General features: G+C 40.4%; 1 protein-coding gene across 2 annotated transcripts; it reads left to right on the forward strand.

Annotated features, from left to right (window-relative positions):
• The first annotated feature begins 238 nt into the window (after positions 1-238).
• Positions 239-19,925, forward strand: prkacaa (protein kinase, cAMP-dependent, catalytic, alpha, genome duplicate a). Of its 2 annotated transcripts, none has more exons than XM_020640865.3 (10): positions 239-1,020; positions 11,671-11,732; positions 12,148-12,276; positions 12,800-12,898; positions 12,988-13,070; positions 13,160-13,286; positions 13,386-13,481; positions 13,594-13,716; positions 15,130-15,294; positions 16,784-19,925. In XM_020640865.3, exons 1-10 carry the CDS (start codon positions 975-977, stop codon positions 16,907-16,909), a joined length of 1,056 nt encoding a protein of 351 aa, XP_020496521.1. In that variant the 5' UTR covers positions 239-974; the 3' UTR covers positions 16,910-19,925. The 2 variants fall into 2 exon arrangements, with proteins under 2 accessions (XP_020496521.1, XP_029134526.1); XM_029278693.2 differs by lacking the exon at positions 239-1,020 and adding an exon at positions 7,231-7,613.
• Positions 19,926-20,673: the final 748 nt, after the last annotated feature.

Genomic DNA, 20,673 nt, shown 5'->3' on the forward strand with positions numbered 1-20,673 from the left:
TTGACTTATGGCCTAAATGAAATGTAATCAAATGAATGCAAACTAATAATGATTGAAAGAACAAAAGAAGAAAACACTGACAGTTTGGGGCGTATTTGATTCTAGCCGTCCAAGGGCCGGAACGAAACCATTTGACTGACGAATCGTATCAATGCAATTATTAGATGTACTGACGCCTATCCAATCATCGCGGGAGTGTCTGTGTATGTAGCCAATCAGACGCAGTCAGAGGCGGGACCCATTCGATGGATGACTGGAGTTTCCCTTGCGGTCTGAAGATTAATGGAAGGGGTCTGTTGATCTTAGGAATCGGCTATCAGATGGTCGGTCCCAGGAATCCACTGCGCTTGACGCCTGATTTTTAAGCGAATGGCGAGAGAGCAAGTTGAATAACCAGACAGCGGCAAGGACGATAACCTAGAAAGCACTTTTGTTATCCAGGTCTCACTTGAAAAGGCCTGCCTACACGGAGATATAGCACCTGGTTTGCTCAGGCCAGGATACGACTTCGAGGGGACGCTAAAAGCTAATGGTAGCTTGCTCGTTTAATTGACGGAAAACATCTCTGAACGATCTGTTTAATGTTCCGGATTGGATTTTGGATTTACCAAATCGTCTCTGGAATTAAGGCAAACTCAAGTGACATCTTTATTTGCCGATGCTCGCTTAAAAATTGACGAGCTAACGCTTCAAAGCTAACATCTTCTGACCATCCCTGCTAGATTTAGCTAGCGTGCTAGCCTAGCTAAGCTGCATACTTGGAGATATCCTCTCGCTTGGTTTTAGTCGGGTTTGAGGACACTCTAAGGAAATATAGAGTATTTATATTTATTAGTCGATAATGATAGCTGTTAGCTAGTGGGCAGCTGTCAGCTTCATTGAGCCCAGCGGTGTGTTAGCGGTGTAGCATCACTCAACGACTAGTGAAGGAAGACTTATCCCGAGCCCAGGGACTCAACCATCAGCCTGCCACCATGGGCAACACGCCCACCGCGAAGAAGGGCAATGAGATGGAAAGCGGTGAGTACCCTCCATCCCCTATTTGCTGCAGCTAGGTTTATCATCCCGCCTGTCCTTGGATCCTTTATTCTTTTGTTTATGTTTTTGGCAGCGAGAATAAAAGAATAACTTAACACCTTTGAAAGGCACCAAGGCCCAGAGAACCTCCACACTTCTACCATGTGTAATGTTATTCTAATATGAAGTGCAGCATGTGCCAAACTTATTGCAACTTTGGATGGAACCACAAGAAAGTTACTGTTAAAATGTACATGTAAAGTTCAGGCAGTCTGTTAGACTGTTACACCCACTGCTGTGGATGTTATCCCTTTTTTCTCCGCTGATTATGTGGAAAAGCTCGTGATTAAAAGCCCCCGGTTATATTCTGAGGTACAAGTTAGAAAGACAACAAGTAACCTTATACAACAGTCACAGGGTTCTTCTTAGGGTCACGTGTTCACATGTTTTTCCCTTCCTCCAATAATGTAATAATAATAGGCTACAATAACATGGCTAAACTAAGATGAGAAGTTTTTCTTTTGCACTTTCTTGCAAAGTGTGTCCAGACAACGTACTTCTCTGTGCATAGAAAACAGGCAGAGAAAACAATGGGTATCAAAGTATAAGGTTGTCTCACAGATTGTGTTTGACAGTGAATGAGTTGAAGGGAGATGGCTGTTATCAGAGGAGGAAAAGCCACCAGGATGGGGTCATATGATGCATGAGAGTGATCCTCTCCAGGCAGAAACTTGGGAGTTGAGGAGTCTCTTGAACACCATGTGATGAGTAGCAGTCAGAACAAGGGCACTTGTATGTGTCACTAAGTGTGTATGTGTGTGCGTGTTGCAGAGAGGAAGAGGTGTTCTAATCTCCCAAAATGTTTTTTAGTCTCGAACCGTTTTATTGTATCGCCAGATGATTGGGATTGGATTTTATAGCTAAAAAGTTAAATAAAAAGGGTACAGTTAACAACAATAACTTCACAAAACATTTCAGTTATCCACAGTTATGAAATGTTTAGTAGGCCTACATCCTATTTCCTTATTTAAAAAAAAGTACTTCCTAACTTAGCCCAGATGTTGGGGTTTTGTTTTCCTTCCCAGGCCTTCATTGAGGCTGATCTCTGGCCTTAAAGAGGGCCTTGGCAGACACTCTTTATGTTTTAATCCATGAGTCTATAAATAACCCTTGGGAGTGCAAAGTCTGAACAGGTATCTGCAAAATGAGTATCAGCTCCTTGTTGCTGGTAGAGAGTATGTGTGAAGAATTGCACTCTAGTCCCTCTGTAACATTAGACCAGCACTGGTAACCCTTGTAACAAGACCCATGACTTTGAGGTGTTATATCTCAGAACCTCACCACTCAAGAAGTATTGTAAATTAAGGGATTGGTAGGTAAAATGCAGGGACAGGGGAGGCCCTACTGGTGGGAGAATTCTTTTCACATGCCATGCTTCACGTCCTTATCAGCTTGATCACTGAGGGTCCACCCTGATCCCCAGAGACAGGTGCAGATCAGGGGCTCAAAGCCCACACGCTGGAGTGTTATTTTCCACAGACCAGCTAGAGCTTTAGGACAACATTGAAGTCTGTTTTGATTTCTGCGGGAAAAGGAAAGAGATTGTTGAGAGCTTGTTCGAGTACAGAGTGTCTGTTTCCCCTGAACTTTCCAGGCTGGAGAATACAAACAGGGTCGCTTAACTGTTATACAAAGTCGATTTCTGGCCCAAAGGAGGAAGCAGGGCGGACAGACAGACACTGTGAACTGCAGCGGGAAGTTATGGTGCGCGGAAGGTCCAGCCCAGGCTCCCCACAGTTGGTCATCGCATCTACTGCTCTTTAAATGAAACATTGAAAGCCAGGATAGCCTCAAGTTTTTGCCCTTAATTAATTGTGGTCATCAGAATTTGTGGATATAATTTTTGTTAAAAAGGCCTGGAATCTACTGCAGTTTGGAGACTCAGTGCCGGCTATCAGCTGGCTCCTTCTGTCTCGTATAATGTCAGTTATCCACAGACTTGCAGGGAGGCTGTTTCAACGAGCTGGGCCCTGCCTAGGGGACACAGGCAGTGAAGAAGGCCGACATGACCCACCACAGGAGGAGCTAGAGGCTTGCTGCCGGAGTGAGTTTTCACTTCAAGCTGGAGCATATCTCAGGGATGAAGCCAAGTCCAGGTTATGTCACCTTAGCTTAGCTAGTAACTGGCTGAGCGCAAACCCTTGTGCTTACAGATAGTGAGTCTGTTTTTTTAATAGTGTTTTTTTTTTTTTTAACTTAAATTGATATCCATGCCAAGTGAGTTGAGGGCCTGTTGGTTTTAGTGGAAGGACCTTTTAAAATTGCATTTGTTGTACTGGTATATATGGCTAACAGCCAGAATGTGTGTCAACATATGTCCTTATACAAGTCTACACGGAGCAGCCTGTTGTTTCTCTCTGTTCTCATGCCTACTGTTAAGCTAGTAAGTTTAAAAGGAGGCATTTCTCAGTTACTGTAGACGTGTCTGTAAGTGAGAGATTACTCTCAGACTTATACTGTTGAGAAGTGTATGGTAAACCTGCCCAAACACAGAGACTTTGTTTTGTTGGAAAGTTCTTTGTTCCTTCTCACTGGGAGGCATTTTGTAAGTCTAGGTGATTGCCTGAATGTTTGATAATTTGTGTTTCCCTGCACTTTAAAACTTCTGTAACAAAATAAAGAGCACACTTACAGCCAGTTATGACATAACTAAGGCATTGTTTTTATATGGGACATATAATGAGGTGGCACCCTGTCAAAGTGCAACTCCCTTTTTCTATAAATATCTCTGTGGTTCATGTTCATGTCCTGCCTCTGCTCTGCCTGCAGCTGGTTTGTGTAACAGGGGCATGTTTGTGTTTGGATCGTCATCACTTCCTGTCTACAGTTAGAGGGGCTTTGTTAAAAGCCTGCACTGATTACCAGGGGACCTTACTGTTGAAATGCCAATCATTAACCTTAGATGAGCTTACATACTAGACTGACAAGTTTGCAAGCTGATCAACTGCCACTGAACGATCCTAAAGGCCCTGACACACCAAGATCTTGGCCTTGGTTGCACTAGAACACACCGCAAAGACTACAGCTGACAGCCAACCACCACTTATGTTCTGCGCATGCATGAGAGGAAATAACTCTCCATGCCAACAGGCGGCGGTAGTCTGTTGTTATATGAGAAGTCCAATCTCACAACGCTGTGGCGCACCACTCGTCTTATAGGTAGCCTACTAACCGAGAATAATGTCTGATAAAAAGTTTAAAATGGCACTGTTACTGGCGTTGTCAGCCCATGGTATTAGTAGAAAAAGAAAAGAAGACGCGGAGGCGACAAATATGGAGAAGCCACACTAATGGGTGAAAGCATACTACAGCGGCATGCTCAATGGGCTTTTGTGTCGAGAGCTGGAGATTTTTGACACCTCCGAACAGCCAATCAGAGAGATTCCTCTCACTGACCTCCAACGGCGATTCAACAGTTCGAATCGGCCAAAAAAAAGGCAGACGGGCATCAACGTAGCCGGACACACTGCACTAGGGCGAAGACCAACTGACGGTCCAACTAAGACAAAACACTGACGATCTCCTTGGTGTGTCAGGGCCTTTAGATACATATATTGGGCAGCAGATACAGTATCGTATCGATTCATGGCCGCCAAGTATCAATATTTTTTATTTTATTAAATACAGATATGCTTTTTTAATTACTGTAAGTTGCACAAATAATTTTGAACCATTTGCATTGTTAAAAATGACTGCAATTGTACAGTAGTCCATACATGTTTGTCTTCAGTTAAGTTCGATTAGACTGAAAAACCACCAGTTCAGATTGTGAGGTTCATGCAGCCTTTTAAAGGGTTTTACTTGTATCACAGTGCCAGTCAGTCTGTGGGCTTGACTCCAATTGTGTAGAAATAAAAAGACTGCAATGAGAGGAATAGACTGAGAATTGTTTATTTTGTGGACATAACATGCAGTTAAAAAGTTAAATCACAATTTGTTGTATCACAATTCTCAGCATAGAGCAAAAAATCTCAGTAATAGATCGTGACTCAAGTATCATGATAATATCGTGTGGCCTCTGGTGATTCCCACCCCTTGTATCTGGCCATATTTTAGCTTCCAAGCTTGGAAACCTTAAATCTTTTCATCAGTTTTTAGTTTTTAATTCTATTTGTGTTTAGCGGTTACATTTTTATACAGTGATGCATTCATTTGAAGACATGGGTACTTGTGTTTCTATTTTAGCCCTGCAGAATTCCTACAACTGTAGCTTCATTCATATAGCCGTATTCATAGGGCTGTTGTCTTTTATGACATGACTGTATTTACTTTAGTTTATAGATCGTCAAAAATATAATCAAACACAATCCAGAATTTGATTATTGTGACACATAGTCAAAGTAAGTTTTACTAAGATATTGAATGATATCATAGAGGGTTTGGAAAGATGTTGATTGATAGACACAATCTCCATGGTTACTCACTCTCACCTGCCTGATGCATGACATAACTTCAAGCAGCATGCATGGAAATCATTGCATGGAAAGAAACGATTGTACTGTTCAAATTTTTTTTTTTTTCAAAACCGAGGTCTTGACCTCGCTGATATCAATCATTGCGTCCCTCTGTTTCATAACGTTTCATTCACAATTCTGTTATCACAACAGGTGAACTGTGAGTGGAGAGGCTTGGTAGTAACTTGTAAAACCAAGAGAGAGCAGAAAAACACCAGCAGCAACAGTTAAAACAATGGGATTATATCTCCCATGATTGTTTGTCAGAGCTCTGTCTCTCCAAACTTTCGGCCATTGTTGTTCTTGCTGGTGTATCATGTGCACGTGTGCAGTATAGTTAATAGCAAGTATATCTCCAGCCTAGAAGGAAAGTTATCTTGCCTATGGGTCATGTTTTCTTTTAACCAATCATAATCATGATAGCCTTTGGCGGTGTGTAATTTGTGTAAGGGGAGGCAAACCTTGCCTTTAAAACTGCAAATATCATTAAAAAATTTTTTTGATTTGCTTTGATTCACAATCCACATCTTTGTCAAAACTTGCCATTGCAAGGTGCTACTCAGAGGTTTCCATTTTATATTCTGTGATTTCAAAACTTTAGTCTGAAATAGGGTTTAACAGAGTCTGTATGCTGTGTTGGTGAGTCAATACACTGAAACGTATACCGGAAATAGAAAGGGAGAAAGCTAAGTTGTCATTTTGAAACAGCACATCTCTAATAAACTCAACATTCAACAATCAAATGGTGAAACAGATGAATGCATGCACATAAACTCTCTTCCTCATGCATCTAGATAGAGACGACATAAAAGTGTGCTATGACCATCAACACACTCTTCTGCTCCTGGATTGGTCCGTAATCAAACTAACCAATCAATTCTTACCGTAGGTTGTAAAGTAACTTCCAATTGATGGTTTTGTTTGCAATTTCATGCTCACCAGTCAGAAAAAATCCACTGCCAGTAGTGAGCTGTTGACTACCATTCATTTCTCTATTCTCACCTTGGCAAATAAAAAATACCTTCCAGTTTACATGCAGCTCTTTTTGCTCCCTGACTCATTTCCTACCCACCACATGGGATGCCTGCTATCTGAACAAGGCCTTGTGTAGACTGGGACCTGATTTGTCGCGCTTCACAGCTAAATGTCGGCCAGCGCGCCCTAGTATAACCCCTCTGTTTTTGCGTCAGAGTGGGCCAGTGAGGCCCAGGGGAGAGATGTATGATTGATTTTAGGAGGATCAATTCAGCACTGGCACTACATAGACTCTGGTGCATTTGGGCAGAGGGAAATAGTTTTTCTGTGGTTGTTGCGTTCCTGCCTTGCTTGTGTCTTCTGAGAAATGAAAACATTTTCAGTGTTTTTGAAAACACCAGGATCAATTCTGAAAGTTTTTAGTGTTTAACACAGATATGCCATTTGATTGGTTTAGCTGATTAGGGAACGCTTTATTTGCATCTGGCTCATCTCAAGGGTGCTCACTTAGGCCTAGTTTTCCATACAACTTCCTCTTTGGGTTGGATAAATATACCAGCCAGTGTTTTATGCCCCTCCTCCTGGTGATCATGCCCCTGTTTTGATCAATATATAGCCTCTATGTGCATGTGTGTGTCTGACATGGGAGGGAGCAGCAGAGAGTACTTTGTGCGCAGAATAAATATTGATACAAACCAAAGCAAGGGTCCAATTGATCTGTGAGTGTAACTGGAACATTGCAGCTCTCCATGCTAAATTGTGTGACCACACACTGGATGTGGATGCTACCGTCTTTGTGCCCTGCAAAATTAGCAGTGAAGGCTGGAAAGATTGAAGACAGACAAGGATAGTTGTCTTCTCTCTGTGGATGAGTGGGGCTCCTGATCCGACCAGAGTGCTCTCAGAGGGGGAGGAAAGGTCATGACTCAGTGACTGCGAGGAAGAGGCCAAGGAAGAAGAACAGGGGAGACTTTGCAGGGCTAATGTGTGACAGGAAGAGCTCCAGAAAGCATGCAGGGAAGAGGGAGTCATCCTCGCGCGCAAGTGAATCAGGGTCGCGCCCTGCAGATGGTGCCGTACCAGAGGTACCCATAGTCATCCCAGATGGTAAGAAATGTGGGGTCATAGAGCTGTTGATATTTAGCTGATCACTTCACCTGCAATTATCTAGGCTGTCTTGGCAGCCAAAACCTCACAAATCTATTGGCAAAGGAAAAATTTGCTTTTGAAATAACCAATAAGCTACTGCTAAAGCAAGGCCCACATATTTCTATTATGCTCCACCAAGTTATGAAAGGACTCGTTCCATTTGTGGCTCTTGGTGCTTGGTAGTGGGAGTTGAGCAACATACACTGGAAATGTTTTCCCCCTGTTGACCAGTCTGATTCCGTTGCATTTTGTGGGAGCAGCAGTGCTCTTGACATGTTTATGCGAACTTTGGTCTTTGCCGTTTAGTGCTTACTTTCTGTCATCCTACTGTTTGAGCTGCTGGTCTCTAGAGAATTAGCAGGAAATCACGTTAGCAGGATCAGGATTTAGCTTTGGTGTAGTTTTCGTGTGCTTGTGTTGAGAAATGCGGAAAAGATTTCATGTGATTTTTCTTTTGGTAAAGTGGTTTGTTTATAACAGTTGTCATAATATTTATCTTAGTTCATTGGTTTAGTACATCATTGTACAAAAGATCATTAACTTACTACGTGCTGTCGGTATCGACAGCTGACCGGCTTTAGTGAAATTTAGCTGTAGGCATTAATCACCCAGATAGATATTCCACATTATCCTGAAAAGCTGATTTTTCAGTTGTTAACCAATCAGTATCAGTCTTTTTGGGGGGAATTAGTGTGATCCGTAAATCAGTCCTGTTTGTATTTTTTAAATATTTTGTCCATGATTAGTAGAAGCATGAAGTGTCACTTGCTTGATATTTGCTGTAGTAACAAAATACTCAAATGTGTTCTACTGCCCCCCCCCCCCCCCCCCCCAGGCAAATAGTTTTAAAAGCTGTGCTCCTTCATCTGCTAGGAAAGCTAATGTCCTATAGAACGAGTACAGAGACAGTGAGAAGGAATGAGGAAGGACTGGTTATCAACATGTTCCCACAGAGCACTCTAATTAGTCCCATAAAGGTGAGGGCAAGTATGATGAACCACCACGTATGACACAATGTGTGCCAAGCTGTCAGATCCTGTCCACAGGCATGCCTGTTTGTCTTCTAGCATGTTTGTGTATAAGTCATAAACTGTGTGCTCCTTTGGCCATGCTGTAGGTTTGCTGTAAATGTAATGCAGCCCTGTGTCAAACTCCCAGGAAAGATCAAACTATCGTTCAACAGAAATATTTGTATGTATTTCTTATCACAAGTATACAATTCCCTGATAAAGGTCTAGATCCCTCTACTACTTGCATAAGACGGAGAGAAGGCAGTGTCAAAGTCAATGACTAAATTAGGGAAAAAATTGCTTTAAAGATAATTTTTTTAATTGAAAACCAATTTTGAATATCTCTAAAATAGGTCACTCAGTGTGCTACGCTGACTTTGGCTATAATGCACTTGCATGGGGTTGTGTTGAGCTGTATGGACACTGTGTTGGACCAGCCAAAATAAAGTCCTTTCACATGTTCTCCATGGCCTCTACTCCTGAGTTTTTCCAGCAGGATTTAATTTTTTTTATACAGCTTCACTGTCTCTGTATCTGTCAGCTGATATCGGGGTTTTAAATTGACTTATAACAGATCAATCATTCTTCCTGTATGTTTTTTAATATGCAACCATTGAAAGCTTCTTTTTTTTACTTTTACATTACAGAATGCAGAAAACAATGGTTGGGGTAATTTAGAAATATTTTCAACACAGTCAGCCAGCAGACTGTACTGCAACTCCATAGTTTACATTATACTCTCAGCATTGCCTGTAGCACATGAACTCGAGCATCCCAGCTGAGCTCAGTGATCCACATTAGAATATGTTGACAAAGTATAACAGTGTTACATTTTCTTAGATGAAGTAATAATTTGTTTAAGAAATCACCCTACTGTATATGTTTGAATAGTCATGTACAAATCAGTGCAGAGTTTAGATAGTAAAGGTCTTTTTTAACAAAAATATGTCACTTTATTAGCTGCTATATACTCTCCGGATAAGTTCTTATTTTTTTCATTTATTTTGACTAAAGCGCCCATTGAAGGAATGTCTTTCAGTATTTATAACCTGCTGGTTGTTTGGCACACAGTATTATTGCTTGTAACTTTTTGATCCAGTAGATGTCGCTCTTGAGCACCAGCACTAAACCAAAACAAACTGCTGTTTGTTGACACCTCCGCTATTCTGAAGCCTCTGCTCTCCTCCAGCAACACACCTCCAACCCCTCTCCACCCGTGTTCGCACGAAGGAGTTATTTAAAACAATTAGAACACACCATAATTAAGCACCAATAAGGGCAAGCGGCAGATGAAACTGTCCTTAGTTCGAGCTGCAATTGCCTGTGGCCTGCATTGTTGTGTTAGCAGGTGAATGTTAGCACACTTTGGTTAGCTCCTAGCTTCACATTGCAGATAAATGGACATAAAATAACCGTGATCTAAATACACGAGCGTGACATCCAAATAAGCAGTGAGTATGTTTTTTTCTTGTCTCTAGTTATTCACTAAAACAGCTTTATATGCAAGGTCGTCCTGGCCATGTAAACATGATGTAAACACGGCTCCGACAACAGTCCAGCCGGTGGGACTCACTCATTGTAAATGTCTCTCTGAGTCCTGACTCTCTACAGAGGATATACTGGATTTCTGCTTTATTGATGTGTAAAATGTCGCACATTACTTTGACCCGTTTAGAATAGGTGTTGGGGCCAGCCCTTTTGGAGCATGTGGTCTTCAAAACATGTGCCTGGTTTGGAGCAGGTTGATTGGCTGCAGGAATCGCTGCTCACAGTCTTGTTTGGTGTTCCTCTGCAATACACCTGCAGAGTGTGAACTCAATCACATAATATGTTTTGTAGAAAAGCAAAAGAAAGACAGTCTCACACAAGCTTCTCTGGTACTGCTAAAGAAAGGGGAAAAAAAACCCACAACATGGTGCTACCATGAAGAATTATATACTGCTGATGATAAGCTGAAGTCCACTTTGGCTCGCTGAACAGAGCTTTTAGTGTAATGGTTGAAAATACCTTTTCGGGTTGAAGTATTCCATTCAACTTTTTCAGTTGGTAAAGGTCCCTCTTCTGCCTTCTGAAGAGTCTGAGATTATACAAGAGGTGTCTCTTTACCACTCTCTTAAAGACATGTGACCTCGGACTCATCCGGGCTAACTGTTGGCTTATACTCAATGTCTCTCGTCTTCAGCATGGGAACCCTGTAGCTTCTTCAAACTGTTATTGGCCTCACAATCGCCTCAATCATAAGTATGAACTATGCCATGAGCAGAGCCTGTACTAGAAACCTTCACAGCTGTGTTAAAAATCCTCTTTAAATTATGGATCTTGCTGTACTTGCTTCACGAGTTATTCTACTTTTCCAGTGACTGACTACTTCTTTCTAAATAATTAGTAATTAATTTGGTTTGGACTTTATTTTGTCAGCACTAGTGTCACACCGTGGCTTCATCAGGCGATATCTCCTCCTCTTTATCATTTTTCATCTCCAAGTGATTCTAATGACCTGTGAGGAAATCATCTGATGTTAAGTGACAGGAGAAATATTCAACTAAGCAATACTTGTTTATAAGGAGGTTATGTTTCTATGTAGTTTAATAGGACTAACATTTAATCCATTCATGTTTGTTCGTTTCTTCACTCAATGGGGAACACTGCTGCATTAAAACATTTAGCTGTATTTAGATCGATCAGAGGAGCTTTATCTGAATTTACAAATTCTTCCAGATGTTACTTGTAATGTATCTCCCCATTGAAGAAAAAGAAGAATACACACTGAAGTCAGGTGACGACTTTTGCAGTATGAATATTCTTGTACACATGGGCACAAATCATGCATCACAATGTGGATTGAGTCTCTCGTCTTTACGTTTGATTGAGAATCTAGTGCTCTTCTCTGGGTCTTGATGTTATTATGGTAACCTGTTTTACAAAGTAATTCAAATCTGGACTTGTTTTTTTTTTTTTAAACAGATAAACTCTGTATTCATTTAGCATCTTGTTTCTTATTACAGTGAAGGAGTTTCTTGCAAAAGCCAAAGAAGATTTCCTGAAGAAATGGGAGAATCCAGCACAGGTGAGAGTGAAACACAATCATTTCTTCATTACTGTTTTCAATGTCTTATGATTCCATTAGTTTACGTGATTAAAGCCATGTATTTGTGTTTCATATGCTTGTTCACTCCAACTGATAGAAAAAGTCTCATCATATAATATTTAATTTAGAGGGGCAGGGCACCCTCTGCTGGGCCATTGTGATACACATATACAGTATGTTTGTTTACTGTAGATTTCTCTGTGTAGAAACGTGTTATGTAGACTCAAATAAATGTCATAAAAATATCTAACTTTCATTTAAACAAGTTTTATAAATACTTGACATGAAAGTGTTTTTTGTCAGGCTGGTATTAAGCAGAAGCCGAGCACTAAAGTAGTGCTGTACGGCTGTTCTGTGCCCCGTCCTCTTACTGACTCCCCATTCTCCCCCACAGCAAACTGCAGCGTTGGATCACTTTGAGCGTCTGAAGACCTTAGGCACCGGTTCGTTTGGTCGAGTCATGCTGGTTAAACACAAAGAATCGGGCCAGCATTTTGCCATGAAAATACTTGACAAGCAGAAGGTATAGTACTGCGAGACCGAATATCCACAGAGACACTTGTTACATTTATCAGGGGAGTGCTTGACTTTGGTGCTGATGATCAAGTCTCCTATGTTGAAGTTGTATGATTAAGAATGCCAAGCCTTGGACTTAATCTTCATTAGTATTTCTATGAGTAACTTAAACTTTAAAACCAAACAGGCAAGATCATGAACATATATATTCTGGTTTTAGGAGATACGTACAAAGGAGAGAGAGATTTTTTTTTTTAAACTGCATATTTGTTGAACCTCCTGATCATAAAATTTTAAAAGTCCTCCCCAGTCACCATTATCTCTGATCAATGACACATGTGACTATGACAGAATCCACTACTTTGAGCAGAACAAGTGCATCTTCTGTTACTGAATCAATCTTAAAGAGGCACAAAGATCATCTTGTTGTAGGAGTTCAAACACATATTGATTGACGAAATCAACTAGTTAAACTTTTTTTTTGTCCGAATATAGAATGTTTGACAAACTGTTTTAATGCACAACCTCAGGTGGTGAAGCTGAAGCAGATAGAACACACACTAAACGAGAAACGTATCCTGCAAGCCGTCAGCTTTCCCTTCCTGGTGCGACTGGAGCACTCTTTTAAGGTATGCATTAAGAAAGTCAGTGGTTCATCTCTGAAACATTTCTACCTTGTTTTTGCTTGTTAAGTAAAACTTTTCTCTCCCCTCTTCAGGACAACAGTAATCTTTATATGATAATGGAGTATGTGCCCGGGGGCGAAATGTTTTCACACTTAAGGAGAATCGGCAGATTCAGGCAAGTTGTCTTGAAGGTAACTCCTAAATATTTCCATGCATCCCTGCAGTTGACTGTAAACATAATGTTATGCCTCATATGTTTTGCAGTGAACCACACGCTCGCTTCTACGCAGCCCAGATTGTACTGACATTTGAATACCTTCACTCTCTGGATCTCATCTACCGGGATCTTAAACCAGAGAACCTGCTCATTGACCAGCAAGGTTACATTCAGGTAAGGATGTAGTGCTCGCTTCCTGTAGCCGTCGACGATCTTTTTGTTTTAATTGGTCACTGTGTGTCAGTGCTCAGAGCTGTACACTTTGTCTGACAGGTAACAGATTTTGGATTTGCGAAACGGGTGAAGGGCCGAACCTGGACGCTGTGCGGGACCCCTGAGTACCTGGCACCAGAGATCATCCTCAGTAAGGTAGGCAGTCTCAGGGAATCGATTAAATGACTTTGGTAAAAACCTTAATGTTTAGGTAAGCCTTTATGTTTGAAGACACAGCTGACAACCCTCGATTGTCTGTTTGTTCCAGGGTTACAATAAAGCAGTGGACTGGTGGGCTCTGGGAGTTCTGATCTATGAGATGGCTGCTGGTTACCCCCCCTTCTTCGCAGACCAGCCTATTCAGATTTATGAGAAGATTGTATCAGGAAAGGTGAGTTGAGACAAAACTACCTTTTATAATGCTGTATGTATTTAGTTTGGCTGTCTGAGCTCAGCTCTACACTGCTCTGATCAGAGGTGAGCGTTTACAAACTTTACAGTACAGCAAATCTCTTTAAAAGTCCCTCACTGGCACCTGTGCTGCTTTCAGGTGTCAGGAGTTTACCAGTGAATGGTGTTGTCACAGTACATTCCCGAAGTGTAAAATCTAGTTATGTGTAACAGTCAAACAAGTGATTTTGCTCTCTCTATTATGCTCATATGTGGATTCTCCACAAAAGAGATTTTGTTAATAATGAATTAATACCAAACCGCTAACCCCTTTAATCTTATAAGTCAGTGTATGGAGAGGTGACTGGCTCTAATTTTGCCCTTGGCCCTTAAGCATCATCATTATAGGGAGACAGCGCCTTAGCTACAGTCATTTCCTTATTTAGCGTGACATGACACAGAGCTGAACATACTTTTCCTTTTAAGCTAAAAAGGGTTATTTTAATGTTGCTCTTTTTTTATAGGTTTCATTAGATTTCCACTAAGGATTCACAACTTTAAGATATCACTCTTTTTCAGATGAATGTGTTTTGAATGTTAGTTTAAGGTCCAATCAAAGTTCAGGTATCTTTTTTATCAGAGTCCATTAGTTTCAATTGAAGTCAAACCTGAGCCACTGGTTGATCATCTTAATTTGTCAGCTTTAGCCAAGCAGGAAAATATTTACCCGAGTCTATGGCAGGTTGATAGCATTGAGGATAATTGAATTAACACAAAGCACATAAACATACAGAACACACATGCGCACAATAGTGAAACTATTACATAACCACTAATCAAGTCACTTCAGAATTTGAATCAGAGTTTTTTTTTTATTCCCAAATGACTGCTGGTCCAGGGTAACAGCTTGAAGTAGAGAATAACCCCTGTTTAAAGTCACAGATTTAGAGGTCATTCATAAAGTACATTCCAGCAGGTCATTCATCATTTTTTAACTGTTGATATCCGGCCGACAGCTTTCCTAGATTCAGTTTGTGATCATTAGCGTTGGAACTAAACAAGTGTCCTCAGTGACTTTGAACATTGCATCATTTTAACATCAGGCCTTGCTTTAGCATCTGCCAAATGGCCATAATCTTTGGCATTCATGCACAGCCGTTTATCAGCTTTGTTGGGAAAAGCAAAAACGACTAAATTACCTTACTGATCACAGCGGTTAAAGTATTGGAACAGTGCAAACAAGCAGATGTGTCACATCCAAAATCAACAGTAGTGAACACAGTGTTGACCGTACCACTTGTAAATCACTCATAGGACTGCACTGATGTATAGCTGTAGACCAGAGTCTTTCACTTTGTTTAAAAACCTTGACACAGGATTCAGAAACACACCTATGATGTCTTATTGTTTGCAGGTTCGCTTTCCCTCCCACTTCAGCTCAGACCTGAAAGATTTGTTGAGAAATTTGCTGCAGGTGGACCTGACCAAGCGCTTTGGCAACCTCAGGAATGGAGTAAATGATATCAAGGGCCACAAGTGGTTTGCCACCACTGACTGGATTGCCATCTACCAGAGGAAGGTGAGAGACCTGACTTTATACAGTACCAATATATACACAAGAAAACAACTTTTTTGAATCAGAAGGGGAGATGAAAGATAATACTGATAAAGGTGACTTAATGTGATGCTGATTGGTAGCAATTCTCTTCAGTATATATTCTTATTTTAGGGGAATTTCACACCTACTGTGCTTCAGCTGCACAGATGATATTCTGTAGGAGGCCAGCAGCAACTTCTGGTCTTGAAATATGAAGCCGATGCAGAAGTGCAAAATCCTGCAGTTGGTTGAGTGTCCGCTTGAGGCTGGCTGCAGAAGCACCAGAAGTCACATGGCTGTTCAAAAAGCCTGCTTTTACAGCAGAAATGTACATGTTTACAGCCTGGTTCAGAAAATGTAATAGGTCTGATTAGCTCATGTCTTGATCGTCACAAGCTGTACGGGGGTGCATTTTTTGATAACTCATCGTTTTTTTGTTTTTTTTTAAATGAATTATAAGAGTTATTTACATAAAGGCATGTAGCTTACCTGATGACAGGTGGGCACGGTGTAACGGTTTGTCAAGAAGCTTAAAACCCACCTCATCTCCAACTCTTAGCCTGTCATTAGGTTGACTGAAAGTTCGGTTGAGACAACATTTCCAACATGGCGATCACCATCAGTGGGACTCCAAAGTCTCCTGCAGTAACATATGGGGTGACTTCACTCAGGATTTGTCCATTTGATATTTACAGTCTATAGTCGGAGGCCAATAAAAGAGTTGCTGAACACACACAAAACATGTGTTTCCCTCCTTTTACTTTATATAGAATCTGTTGGATTTTGCAGGATTACAGCACAACAGCATAAATCTGAAGTGCACTATAGTAGAAATTAGTACTACTTTATTTGATGTTACAGTATGAATAGAGATACAACACCTTATTTTAGTCCACATTAACTTAGATTAAGCTTCTTAAAGTGAACACATAAAAAGAGGAACATGATGAGATGACTGCATCCTATCCATGGTCTCATCAGGGGAAAATGCTGCATAGAGGGAAATGTAACCATTAGGAACACATACAGACATAAAATAACATGCCATGAGTAAAATGCCAATTTAGTTTTTATTTTACGAGTTTATTCAAACAAAAAACTGTCTCTGCTTTCACATTAATACAATTAAGTTCAGATTTTTTTATTTTTTCATGCAGTTGTTGAAAGTCATTCTGGGAAATCTGGAAAATTGTGTAATTCCATCAGTTGGCTTGAGGGAAAGTAAATGCCAACACATGATCACAAATTAGGGCCAGCAATGTGAGCTGATTAATAATCTAACGTGTATGGAATATATTTTCATTTCTTACTCCTTTTTTAGCCACATCCGAACTAGTTTGAAGTCACTGTGTTCACATTTGAATGAATATAAATGTTTTCATGGGGAGCTTATGCCACAGCTCCTTTGGTGCTCTCTATTACAGTAGAACTAACTGCATCCTTCAGCTGATATGATTGTCCTGTGTTCCAGGTGGAAGCTCCCTTTATTCCTAAGTGCAAAGGCCCCGGTGACACAAGCAACTTCGACGACTACGAGGAAGAGGAAATCAGAGTCTCCTTCACAGAGAAGTGTGCAAAGGAGTTTGCAGAGTTCTAGATTCCAACCATGAGTAGCGAAGAGACAGAGAGAGACAGGTATTTAGAAAGTCTAAGGGGGTCAAAAGGAAGGAAGCGCTAGGGTGGACTGCTAACTTGCTTATTTGTAATGACGACAACAATGTAAAATCCCCCAAAAGGAAAGGTAGGCAAAGTGCAGAAAGATCCAACAGAACCAGCAGTGTTGCCTTTTCTGATTGTTTCTCAACTGTTACCTTTTCATTTTATTTACCCCCTCTTGTGTTTGTGGCAGGGGCTCGAGGAGAACAGGCAAAGGTCGTGGCTGTCCAGCTATACTTGTATCTTTTCTGATTGTGTAATGATGACATGTTTTCAGTCTTCGCAGGTTGAGGCATTGATTTTTTTTGTTAAGGTACTGAATCTGCTAGGCTCCTTCTTTTTTTCTTTTTTTAAACGGACCATCTCTACAAGCTTCTCAAAGAGTGATCGTTGTAACCTGTCATCCTGGTTCCCCCTCTCCATCTCTCTATCCTGAATCTGTCCAAGCAATACCAAGTCCAACAGATGTGCCTATCATAATGCCAACTGGTTGGAAATCTGTGTCGAAAGCATTGGCGCAGAGCTTTGGCCGTTGTGGCATCTGCCCTTGTGCCCATTTGGTTTAAAGCTTGAACACACTCTGCGCCTGCCTTTTGTCTGCTCAATGTGGCATGATTGTTGGGTAGATGACGCACTCACTGCTTGCAGTGGAAAGTAGTGGCAACCTCTTTGATCAGAGTGAATATAATTTATCACAGTACACTTTGTCTCGGCCTTACTCCATGTGAGGACCTGTGAGAAACTGTCAGCCTGAGGTCTGCATTGAAGTCTGTCTCTCTCTTAGCTGAATTTATTAGAGCATTTTAAGAATCCTATCGGTGATCATTTTGTCCTTTTTATGTCGATCTCTGTGCTTGTGTGTTACTTAGTGCTCAAGGGTGGGTTTAAACAGCTGTGATTCAGCAGCAACTAACATTGTGGTCGCACTCCTGTCTATTGTTTATTTAAATCATAGTGCATTTAAAATAGATTTCTCTATCTTTACTTATATGTGTATCTTTGTATATAAATAGATATATAAATAATGATAGAGAATATGAATTATCCGTCTTTTTCTCTTTTTTCAACTGTGTCTCATAGCTGTGAAACTGAATTTAAGATTTCATAAATAAATAAAGAATTATGATATCTGCCAAAATTTGCAAACTGAGAGCATTGCAACGTTTTCTGTATGTATCTATGATGGTGGTGGATTTTAATACGCAAAAAAAGTAGCAAAAACAACGTCTCGACAAAATGTGCATGTTATTTTTGTACAATATCACTTCTAAAGAACGGTGGCAGAGCATTATGCAGAATTCGTGCTGAGGTACATGACATCATGGATCAAATGCTTAACTGTCGAGGTGGACTCTGGGCTGCTCTGTTTTTGAAGATGGAACAAGACCCAGTGAGACATGTTCGAGCGTTCTTCTGGGCTGTGGTCAATATTCAGTAGTAACTACGGTAACAGTTTGCTGATAATACTCACTGAACGTGTGCTTCTCACATTAATAATTTCAAATTATTTTTTACCCCTCCTCTCCTCATCTCTTGTATATACTGTCATGTAACACCTTCCGATAATTTGCAGTCCAACCAAATTTGAGGGTTTTCTTCTCAGTTTTTACAGCTTTGTAACAAATTAAAGAAAAGGAAGCTATCCTAAAGCTGCCCCCCTCCCCCCCCCTCCCTTTGCCAAGTTTATTTCTGTGGATGCAAGACAATCGCAGACCAAATCTTATTGCTGGTTTGTTGACTGAACACATTATTTTGGTTTGTTGAAGGATGTTCACCCCCTCCCACCCTCTTCCTCCATAAGCCCCTATAGGTGCTAGTATTTCTCCATCTCACTGAAAAGCTTCTGTGAATTGTTCAATGTGCATCAATCTATTTGTCATAGTCTTGTAACATGACATTTTTGAGAATGTTTTTTGACTCCAAGTGGTTTTTAGTAGGCTTGAGTCATCATTTTTGCCGTCTCTTAATGTAACTGAGATCAAATGCAGGATCACTTTTGAATGTCTTGAATTGTCTGATGGAAATGTTTCAAAGCTGTTTGGAAAAACATGAAGTGTGTTTTGTATATTACATGTTTCTCCGGTGAGCCTGTTTTTTTTTCTTGCATGTGGTAAAGCAACCCCAAGAGCAAGACATCTCCCGGGAGCTGAGACATGTTTGAGAATGCGTTGTTTCCACAGCAGACAGTCTCATCTCCGTGTAACCTTTTTGTTTTTGTTAGAGCATCACACTGAACATTGCAGTGGATCAACAAGCAACTTCTCAAGCCTTTTGCAAATAGTGAAGCACATGCCCACACCCCTTCAGATCTCTTAGATTGTTGATTCATGCTAATTATTTGAAACTGTTAAGACACAATGTAATGCTTTCAAAAGAGCACATGTAATTTATGTTCTGACACATGACTATGAGTCCTACATGAAGTTGGTGGTATGGAAGGCAACACCACTTGATCCACTTCAGACACTGAAGCCATCAAAAAGATTGCTTTTGTTCACATTTGTTTCCCCTTATAAAACTTTATTTTGTTTTTGTCCTGAAATTTCTCCTATCAGCTTAACGGTATCAACTGCTTTGTGCTAATATTGAGTTTTTCTCCTGGGTTTGCCTTCTACTTTCATCGAGTTTCAGCACACTCATTCAAACGTAACACTTTTTACATCTGAGATGTTTTGCGTTCATATTTTCTAATTGTATTTTCAAAAAAAAAGAAGCAAAAAAGCAAAAACAGAACATTAATCTTTTTTCCTCATGACCTGGGTACAGTGATTGTGTAGTCTATTGTACCTTTTGGGAAACAATACTGTATATCCTTGCCTTTGACAGTCTTAACTATCTTACCCTCTGGAGAACTTGACAGATACCCTTAGAACACAATGAGTATGTTAAAAAAAATATACATAAAGTAATATTTTGCAAAATGTATCATTCCAATAAACTTTTACTTGTTAAGACTATCATGTTTGTGTTGTATCTAAGCTGTCTCTTCACTCTGCACAATGTCACATCATTTCTCAACATATGACATGTCTTAATATGAAGTTACAGTCTACTCTAATGTCTGAGTCAGAGGAATATTACTGTTGGATTTTCAGTTATTGTAAACGCTTTAAAAGGCTGTCAGGTGCAGTTAAATAATGCAGTGTTGTGTCAAACTGTCATGGTACAGGATCAATTACCAGCCAGCTTACAGCACACCTCTCGATGTATTCTCATATCATTGCATCCGTCTGCATCACTAACAGGACCGATAGAGAGCATTTCCAGATGTTTGCCAAGAAATTAAGGTAAAGGACCTGATGACAAATGAATCCTTTTCAACAATTCATGGATAGATATTAGGACATTAAAAAGACACATTGAAATGGCTAAAAAATTTAATCAGAGAGGGGCGCAGGTGGCCTAGTGGTTAGTTTACATGCCTCATGTACAGAGGCTGTTGTCCTCGGAGCAGGCAGCCCGGGTTTAAATCTGACCTGTGGCTCCTCTACTGCATGTCATTCCCAACTTTCTCTCTCTGTCCCTGATTTCAAACTGTCCTATTTCAATAAAGACATAAAAATACACCTTAAAAATGAGAAAATAATAATAAATAGGCCTTTATCAAGAGAAAAAATATGTTACATGTCAATTTAAAATACGTTACTGCTGTAAAAGCAGACTTGTAATGTTCTTTGAAAGTAGCGTTTATATTGATGTAAATTG

Source organism: Labrus bergylta, chromosome 16 (assembly GCF_963930695.1).
Source record: "Labrus bergylta chromosome 16, fLabBer1.1, whole genome shotgun sequence".
Classification (NCBI taxonomy): domain Eukaryota; kingdom Metazoa; phylum Chordata; class Actinopteri; order Labriformes; family Labridae; genus Labrus; species Labrus bergylta.